Source organism: Pundamilia nyererei, unplaced genomic scaffold, assembly GCF_000239375.1.
Source record: "Pundamilia nyererei isolate P.nyererei 1_Seehausen unplaced genomic scaffold, PunNye1.0 scaffold00046, whole genome shotgun sequence".
NCBI lineage: Eukaryota > Metazoa > Chordata > Actinopteri > Cichliformes > Cichlidae > Pundamilia > Pundamilia nyererei.
This window is the reverse complement of record NW_005187447.1, coordinates 3,405,459-3,414,518: the sequence shown is the minus strand read 5'-3', so window position 1 is coordinate 3,414,518 and position 9,060 is coordinate 3,405,459. Positions and strand designations below refer to the sequence as shown.

The window sequence follows — 9,060 nt, the reverse complement described above, 5'->3', positions numbered from 1 at the left end:
ACACACACACACACACACACACACACACACACACACACACAGGTGAACACACAAACACACGCTGAACTTGATGTTCTGTTTTCAGATGTGAGTCACATGATCCATATCATCGACACTGAGCACCCCTGGGATGTTTTCTCCATCAACTCTGGACACACTGAGGTCATTTCCTGTCTGGAGTGGGACCAATCAGGTGAGACTTCAGTTAAATGTTTTGGAGATGAGCTCAGCTGATTGATTGACTGTTATTGGTCTGGAATCTGATGGCTATAAGCTGTTCAGACTGTGCCAGCAGGAGAAGCTGCTGTTCTCCTGCTTTATGTACCGTAAGTACATGCTGCAGTGTCATGTTCTGCTGAGAGAGACAGGAAGTGACATGTGTGTCTGTGTGTTTGCGCGTGCTGCAGGCTCACGGCTGCTGTCTGCAGACGGTGACGGGCAGATCAAATGCTGGTCGATGTCAGATCACCTGGTAAATAGCTGGGAGAGCGTCCTATCAAGCTCGCTAGACGGAGACCCCATCATCGCTCTCAGCTGGCTGCACAATGGTGTCAAGCTGGCACTGCACGTGGAGATGGTAATAGCTGCCCACACATGTGCACAAACCTGCTGGCTTGTTGCAGTGATAGCTCTGTGTCTTAACACTCACTGAGACCAGTTGAGTAAGCCCTGCCTCCTCTTCTACTTTTGCTTCAGTCTGGCTCCACAAACTTCGGGGAGAAGTTCTCACGGGTGAAATTTTCACCGTCCTTAACGCTGTTTGGCGGTAAGCCGATGGAGGGCTGGCTGGCGGTAACGGTGAGTGGTTTGGTGACTGTGTCGCTGCTGAAGCCAGGCGGCGCTCTGCTGACAGCGAGCGAGAGCCTGTGCCGGCTGAGAGGGCGCGTGGCGTTGGCCGATATCGCCTTCACCGGAGGAGGGAACATTGTGGTGGCTGCCACAGATGGCAGCAGCTCCTCGCCTGTGCAGTTCTACAAGGTAAGGACGAAAGATGCTGCCGTTACCAAGGGGCTCTCACCTCTTATGCTAACCTGACATTTTACCTTTGTTTTTTTCAGGTGGTGGTCAGTGTGGTGAGTGAGAAATGTCGCATTGATACTGAGCTGCTGCCCTCACTTTTCCTGCGCTGTACCACCGACCCGCTGAGGAGGGAGAAGTACCCCGCTGTCACCCACCTCAAGTTCCTGACCCGGGAGAACTCTGAGCAAGTAAGACCAGTGTGACCAGTCAGATCAATAAGACAAGTGTGACCGTTAAACCCGAGACCACCGGGACCTTCAGAACTCAGAGGAAGTGTGTGCTTTACAGGTTCTGCTGTGTGCGTCCAATCAGAACGGCAGCATCGTGGAGTGCTGGTCTCTGAGGAAGGAGGGACTTCCTGTTAATAATATCTTCCAGCACTGTTCGCCTGTGGGTAAGAAAACCCAGCACCAGGCAGGAAGTGATGTAACAGCCAGCTAATCATTGGCATAGTGACAAGAGGCTTTAAGAATCAGACTGTGTGTGTGTGTTCATGACCACTGACCTTTTGTATTTAATGCCCTGACTTTCTTTATTTGACCTCTTCTGACAGTGGGAGAGAAGCAGCCGACCATCCTAAAATGGCGGATCCTGACGACCACCAGCGACCTGGAGCGTGTGTCGGCTGTTGCTCTGCCCAAGCTTCCCATCTCCATCTCCAACACTGAACTGAAGTTCTGCCCCGGACTCGGTGAGCCTCAGAGCTGGAAATGGCTGGTTGTTCTTCAGGGAGGTGTACACGCGTGCTGCCAAGCACCTTCATCAAGCTCAGAGTTTCTGTGGTCAGGGTGATCGTTCTCATGTTGATTTGAAAAAATGGCGGTAGAAGAAGAAATGTGTAGGAGGAAATCAGAGTACTAAACGGGCCAATCACAGTCATTGTGGGCATGGCATGTCTGTTACGGCATAGTGTTTGCGCACAGAACTGGTAGGAGGAGCCTCAGACAGCGACCTCATTGTAATGTCACTGTGTTTCGTTTACCTGGTGAACTTTATTTTGGGCCATTACCAAATCTTAAACTGCGATGCTTGTTCTGGACCGTCAGGTCTGACACCCTGCTGACCCCTGAAGTTAAAGGTTGATCTGGCTTCCTTTAAAGATGGTGGCAGGACTTTGTTGTAACCATCTCATCTCATTGTGGTTTCAGGTCTGGCTCTGGCGTTTCATGATGGCAGCATCCAGATCCTGCACCGCCTCTCCCTCCACACCATGGGCGTGTTCTACGGCGCCTCCTCGGCACAGCGCCCTGGAGATGAGTCGGCCATCAAGCGCCAGAGAACCGCCGGCCCCACCGTCCACTTCAAGGCCCTGCAGTTCTCCTGGACCTCATTGGCTCTGGCTGGAGTTGACAACCACGGCAAGGTGAGGACACACAGCTGGGTTCTGGTTCAGCCCAGATCAATAAAACGCCACATGTTAACAATCAGAGATCAGATCGATCGGTTTCTTATCAGTTGATTAATTTAGCAGAGAAACTGTTTCCTCTGGAATCCTGACATCTCCGTAACCTACATGACTTCTGTGTGAAGTAACTCAATCGGGTTGATGCGAAATGTGAAATAAGAAATTTGAAAGCAAAACAACCAAATAAGGTCTCCAGAGAGTGAGCCGAGGACGAGTCGATGGACATCTGGACAGTTGCCGCTTTGAATCATTCAGAAATCTAATTCTAATCTGTTTGTTTGTTTGTTCTCTCGTCAGCTCCACATGCTGCGTGTGTCGCCCTCTATGGGCCAGGTGCTGGAGATGAACACGACGCTGCGTCACCTACTGTTCCTGCTGGAGTACTGCATGGTGACGGGTTACGACTGGTGGGATGTGCTGCTGCATGTGCAGCCCAGCATGGTGCACAATCTGGTGGAGAAGCTGCATGAAGAGTACATGAGGCAGAATCAGGCGCTGCAGCAGGTCAGCCAAGCATGCTGGGAGAAAACCACAAGGCCGGGTCTTTAAGTGATGACATATTAACCCTGCTTCTGGGTCCAAACTGCTCTGTTTATTAAGGCTGTTGTGTTTTTAACATGTTTTGTTTCTATTTAATCTCAACAAGACCCTAAAAACAGTCAGTGATCACTGTCGGCCTCTCTCGGTTTTTATTACCACTATTCATTTTAAAGCTCAGGTTTTAAAACCTTACTATGTAACTACAGTCCAGCCCCTGCAGCAGTATGTAAATGACTAACCTCGTATTGTGGATGGATTATCTTAGTTGTTCTCCTGACTGAAGTTTGGTCCGTTTACAGCATCTTCTTTCTGCCATTCGATTGCATTTGTCCCTAATCATTGGGAAGCCGCGGGTTAACTTTTATCAAGTGGAGAAAAAAAAGTTAGCATTCATCCTCCAGCTTCACTCTGCTAATTTGTTTATATTACGCGAACTGTAGCTGTGTAGCTAGCCAGTAGCCACTATGTAGCACATCATTATATACCAACAAGCCCAACCTCAGTAACCCTACAAACGTCACTGCTGTTTAGTTTTCTGTCTTGTTCTTCATGTTCTGCTTCATGAATCAGGAAGATTCAGTGACTGAACAGGGCTGAAGCGGTTAGCACTCATCAGCTTCACAAAGGCAGAATCACAGTAGCAGGTTTTTATCAGACTACAGGAAGTAGTCCCTGTGGTTAGGACCAGGCAGCACATGTGTTTAAAAAAAAAAAAAAAAGTCTTACATTTGGTCTGGATGAGCAGTAAAACGTTTGTAGATGGAGGAACATGAAGAGGAGGCAATTTGCGCTCACTCTTTAGAAATCCAACCGTGGGTTTTCTTCCTCTGCACCTAGACAGGGTGCTGTAAGAATGCTTTCAGCATTATTAAATGTCCCAGTAATTATTTACCATTAATTTGAAAATGCAGGACAGGTGAGATGATGAAAGTCAGCAGAACGCAGGAAGGGGTGTTTCTGATGTTTCTGGCTCGAGCACTTCCCCTTTGCCATTCTCTGCTTCAGGTTCTGGCGACACGCATTGTGGCAGTGAAGGCTTCTCTCTGTAAACTCTCCACGGCGACAGCGGCTCGAGCGTGTGACTTCCATGCCAAGCTACTGCTTATCGCTATCAGCTCCACCCTCAAGTCTCTGCTGAGGCCTCATGTCCTCAACACGCCGGACAAGAGTCCTGGAGACCGACTGACAGAGATCTGCGCCAAAAACACAGACACAGGTGAGACCGCAGGTGGCGGCGGTGACCCATCATGTGTGGGTGGTGGCTGATGGCTCCATGTCTCCTCAGATATCGATAAGGTGATGATCAACCTGAAGACGGAGGAGTTTGTACTGGATGGTCCTCCTCTGCAGTCCCTGCAGCAGCTCATCCAGTGGGTGGGAGACTTCGTCCTGTACTTGCTCGCCAACCTGCCCAACCAGGTAAGTGAAGTCGGGTGGCGATGCACACACCTTATTCCATGTTAGGAGGAGTGACTCGGAACCATTCCAATGAAACAGAAGCTGTAAGCAGATGTAGATCAATCAGTTCGTCTCCAGGAAGCAGAACTCAGTAGAACTCATCATGTTTGGCTGATGACCTCTGATCCCGGGTTTATGTATGCTGCTCTCATAGGGCTCTATGGTCCGGCCCGGGTTTGGCTTCATGCGGGACGGGGCGTCTCTGGGGATGCTGAGGGAGATGCTGGTGATGATCCGGATCTGGGGTCTGCTGAAGCCCGGCTGTCTGCCCACCTTCACTGCCACGTCGGACAACCAGGACAGCATGCTGCTGCTGTTCAGGCTACTCACCAAGCTGTGGCTCTGCTGTAAGCAACACACCTCTGGTCAGGACTAGGCCACTTTATCTGACCTCAGGTCCTCTCACGTTCAGTCAAAGGTTATGAGCTTTAATCTGAGGTTTCGGGTTAGTCTTCCCTTAATCATGGTTGTTTAAAGTGAATCAGGTCAAAGGTGTGCAGGTGATCCCAGGTGTTGTTGAAGGAGCCGTGAGTGAAACAGGAAGTCCTCTACTGCAAACACCATGCAGTTCCATCAGCAGTTTTGAGGAGAAGGAAGCATCCAGCTAAGAGAGGAAAACATCTAATCATCCATGTGTAGTGTAGAGAGAACTGGATGAAAGCCTCCATCAGCCTCCGAGCAGATCAGACTAGAATGGCACGGGCCGTCACTCACCGCCACATGTAAATTGTTCTTAATTAATTTACTGTTTGTTTTTGTTGGGTTCTTTTCACATGGAAATAAACAGATCTGACCAATCGGATCAATGCATTTGGCAACAGGTGTTCTGTAGGTAAAACTGACAGTAAGATGGAAACTGTAAATAATCCTGAGCTCAGACTCACAGCTAGCTGCTGCTACAGGTCAGTTGTCACTCTGGAAGGATTCCTCAGATCGCTCCACTGATTCCTGAAATATGAAATCATCCCTGCTGCTCCTGAGACTTGGATGAACATCTGGACCATACAAGTGAGAGGAGGAGAGAAATAAAAATGCCTGCCTTGTGGGAAATTAAAAGAAAAAAGGGGGTCAACACTTCCAACCTGCTCCATAAAGCTGAAAGTAGCTTAGCCTATTTTATAAGTTTATAGATTTATGACTGCATTGATCCAGTATTATTAATAATAATGATAATAATAAAAATGGATTGCATTTATATAGCGCTTTTCGGGCCCTCAAAGCGCTGTACAATTCCACTATTCATTCACTGTCACATTCACACACTGGTGGAGGCAAGCTACAGTTATAGCCACAGCTGCCCTGGGGCAGACTGACAACAGTTTAAATTTATTAAACAGTTTAAATCTCATCCAGGATCAATTTCTGTGATTTCAAATCTGGAATCAACAAGATTTTTTGAACTTATCATCCCAGTTTGAGGCATGACCAGAACCACAGACGTGTGGCGTGTGCTCTTTGTCACCATCAACTTCACCTGAGCCCTGAAAACAATTGTCCTGCTGAGCTCAGCACGAGAGAAGCTTGAACTCAGGTCAAAGAGAGGCTGAAGCAGTTTTCAGCTGTCACCACTACTAAACAGTTTCCCATTTTCTGTCACTCAGCACGGGATGATGGCGCCCCCCAGGACCCTGACGACAGTCTGATCGACGAGTGCTGCCTGCTGCCGAGCCAGCTGCTGGTGCCCAGCATGGACTGGCTGCCCGTCAATGACGGTGTGATGGTGAAGCTCCAGGGCAAGCACCCACTCAGGCTGCAGTTTGGCAAGGCCTCGTCCCTGCCCAGCAACGCCCCGCCCACACCTCTGGAGGTGTTCAACAGGTAATGCACACCTCAGCCTGCAGCTTTCCATAACTGCCGTTTCACTTAGAACCTACGGTACTCGCGTCGGCTCGGTTTTTACGATTTTCCATTAGGTGGTAGTACCTGGTACTAGGTACTAATTTAGTACCCACTGGCCAGGATTCCAAGTGATCTCAGGTGTCAGCAGCCTGCATGCCACCAATTGGCTAGTCAGTGGCGTCACTCGATGAGTCATGAGAGCATCTCCTTCATGAAAATCAATACCGCCGTTTTTGAAACCCGGCAATGAGGAACACAGCTGCACAAAGAACAACGCCACAGATACACCATTGCCTCCACGTCTTCCTCTGTTTGTGTCACATGCGAATGATGTCACAGGACTTTCAGCCGAGTTCCTAGAACAACCCCACACACATTATTTGGTACTGGATTCTAATGGAAAACAAACAAAACCAGGTTGAGTCGAGAAGGTACCAGTGACTGTGCTGACGGTAACTTGTGTGTTTCTGTGTGTGCTCGCAGGACTCCTGGCTCCCAGAGGATGGATAACCTGCGTTGTGTTCACATGGGCGTCTGTCCTACCGAGGAGAGCAAAGCCTGCACCAGGTGAGTCCGTGGGAAGCGATGTCACATGTTCCACTTTCATAATGACATCACTAAGCTCCGCCTCTTTCAGGTGCGGCTGCGTGACAATGCTCCGTTCTCCCAACAAGACAAACGCCATGAAGCAATGGGAGCAGCGCTGGATTAAGAACTGTTTGTGTGGCGGTCTGTGGAGGAGGATCCCGCCCACGTTCACCTGAAGTGGTGACACTAAATCACCTGTTGGTGTGGAGCTTATTCACATCCCAAACCTATTGACCAATCAGGTTCCTGAAAATGGTCTTTAATATCCAGCTGAGAACCGGCTTCATGAGACCAGTTTCTGTGTGAGGCACAGGGACTGAATCCAGTTCCGATTGATCGTTGGAGCTGCACTTTGTACATAAACAGCATTTTTCTAATAAAGCCAACCAAACTGAACGAGGTGTTTCTGTTTTTGTGTCCGAACACCTGAGAGCGCTGGTTCATCCATGTCACATCACGCTGATGGAATGAACAAATGGGTCATCGGGTGTTTCCATGGGAACAGAAGTGATGCTGCAGGAAGTGTCAGGTGGGTTCATCGTGTACACAATGTCTTTAAGGGAGAAATTACTTTAAAGACACCTGTGATCACCGTTTCTCTCAGCTGATCATAACCACCTGTCAGGTGACGCACTGAGCACCTGCGTCTGCCCATCACTCTGCTTGGTAGAGGTGCATCAACCAGAGAGAAAGATTGTTTCAGTCGCTTTTTAAAAATTTTTTTTTATCCAGCTCATTTCCAGCTGCAGGTAAAAATAGGAGAATACAGTTTAAAGTCTCTCTCTCTCACTCAACTCTCTCTCACACACACACAGTGAAAGGTAATGCAAACATGTAGTCACCACTCTGAGGACTCAAAGTTCAGTTTTCACATCATGACAGCAGCTCTGAAACAGCACCCCCCCTGTGGTGGACCTGCTCGTCTGTTTAGGTTGAGCACAGACAACCGCCTTTTCCTGAGTACAAAACTACATATTTAGTAATGGTTTAATTCTGTGTGTGTGATCACATATAATGATGAAGAGAAGCCTGTCGGTAAAAATTCTTATCTCTCTTCCATCCACATGGATATTTGTAAAATGTTCTCTGTTCAGGTCACAGTGTCTGAATTCAGGATTTAATATTAAGAAACTGGAAATGATTCTGAATGAGCTAAAGAGCACCAGCCTTCAGAAGAACGTTCAGCCAGTAACACCTGCTGCAGGTGAGCTTCAGCCCTCCCAGTGTTCCCTGTCTGTGACTGTCTTGGGTTCCTCTGGGGAAAAGCATGTCTCCCCCCCCCTCCTGTCCCAGCAGGGGGCGCCACAGCCTGCATTCAGCTGCTTTTTCAGGCGATTAGAAAAAAAGGCAGAATCACGTGTTTTTGTCTCTGTGACGTTTCAGGTGCGTGAAGGGTTAAAAACAGCGCCAAAGTGTAACCCTTTAGGCTCCGATCACCTGACAGCAACACGCACGAGGAACGTTTCACAGCTCGCTCTGCCCCGCCCACCCTGACACACACACACACCGCAGCAGGTTCCTCCCGCACACAGACGTCTCTGCGCTGTTCTGCAGGAAACGGAACCCACCGGAACCGGACTGAGATCCAGCCGTAGCAAGGTTCCGGTTCTGCTGACGGGATCCAGAGCGGGTGGATGTTCAGAGGTGATACTGTGTGTGTGTGTGTGTGTGTGTTTTGCTGCAGAGGTGCAAAATCCGGACTGCTTTGTTCAGTTTCCGGTCCTGCTGCACCTCCACCTGTCTGTCTGTCCGCGCGGCTCCATCAGTGGGTGGAGGACCTCTGTATACTGATTGGTCAGCTGTTAAATGGCATTAATGTGACGTGTGTCAGGGTGATGATGATGAAGAGCTTCCTTTGTGCAGCTGATTGTCTTCAGACTGATTTTCAGTGGTGTTCTCTGAAATGACTGAACACAGGTGTGAGGGCGTCTGTGTTGTGAGGGGGAGGGTCCGAGCAGCCGGTGTCCAGCTGCTTCCTGTGGTCATGTGATCTTCTTCTAGTAAACTCAGGTGTGTCAGAGTTCTGGCACCACATGCTGAAGCATTAACCTTTCATTTTTTGAATGGATCCCTGAATGGGATTTTATCACTCCAACCTCTGAGGTGGAGGTGTAAGGGAGGCGCTAACCCCGCCCACACCATGCCACTAGGGGGCGACAGCAGTCAACTTCAGCTTCTTTTGAAGTTTGACTGCTGTGCTGTTGACTGCC

General features: G+C 49.1%; 2 protein-coding genes across 4 annotated transcripts in view; both read left to right on the top strand.

Annotated features, from left to right (window-relative positions):
- Positions 1-7,246, top strand: part of med16 (mediator complex subunit 16) — a 9,009-nt gene extending 1,763 nt beyond the window's left edge. For all 3 annotated transcript variants that reach the window (XM_005732394.2, XM_005732395.2, XM_005732396.1), the window contains 14 exons: positions 86-193; positions 408-577; positions 697-978; positions 1,059-1,208; positions 1,309-1,414; positions 1,574-1,711; positions 2,169-2,383; positions 2,723-2,929; positions 3,971-4,181; positions 4,251-4,384; positions 4,578-4,770; positions 6,025-6,241; positions 6,746-6,829; positions 6,900-7,246. In XM_005732394.2, coding sequence (XP_005732451.1) covers positions 86-193; positions 408-577; positions 697-978; positions 1,059-1,208; positions 1,309-1,414; positions 1,574-1,711; positions 2,169-2,383; positions 2,723-2,929; positions 3,971-4,181; positions 4,251-4,384; positions 4,578-4,770; positions 6,025-6,241; positions 6,746-6,829; positions 6,900-7,026 — 2,342 coding nt within the window. In that variant the 3' untranslated portion in view covers positions 7,027-7,246. The remainder of the gene's footprint in view (positions 1-85; positions 194-407; positions 578-696; positions 979-1,058; positions 1,209-1,308; positions 1,415-1,573; positions 1,712-2,168; positions 2,384-2,722; positions 2,930-3,970; positions 4,182-4,250; positions 4,385-4,577; positions 4,771-6,024; positions 6,242-6,745; positions 6,830-6,899) is intronic.
- A 1,006-nt stretch (positions 7,247-8,252) lies between these two features.
- plppr3b (phospholipid phosphatase related 3b) overlaps positions 8,253-9,060 on the top strand; it is a 16,174-nt gene continuing 15,366 nt past the window's right edge. Inside the window, exon 1 of the mRNA XM_005732392.2 lies at positions 8,253-8,494. The gene's annotated coding sequence lies outside the window, so the exon portion shown is untranslated. The remainder of the gene's footprint in view (positions 8,495-9,060) is intronic.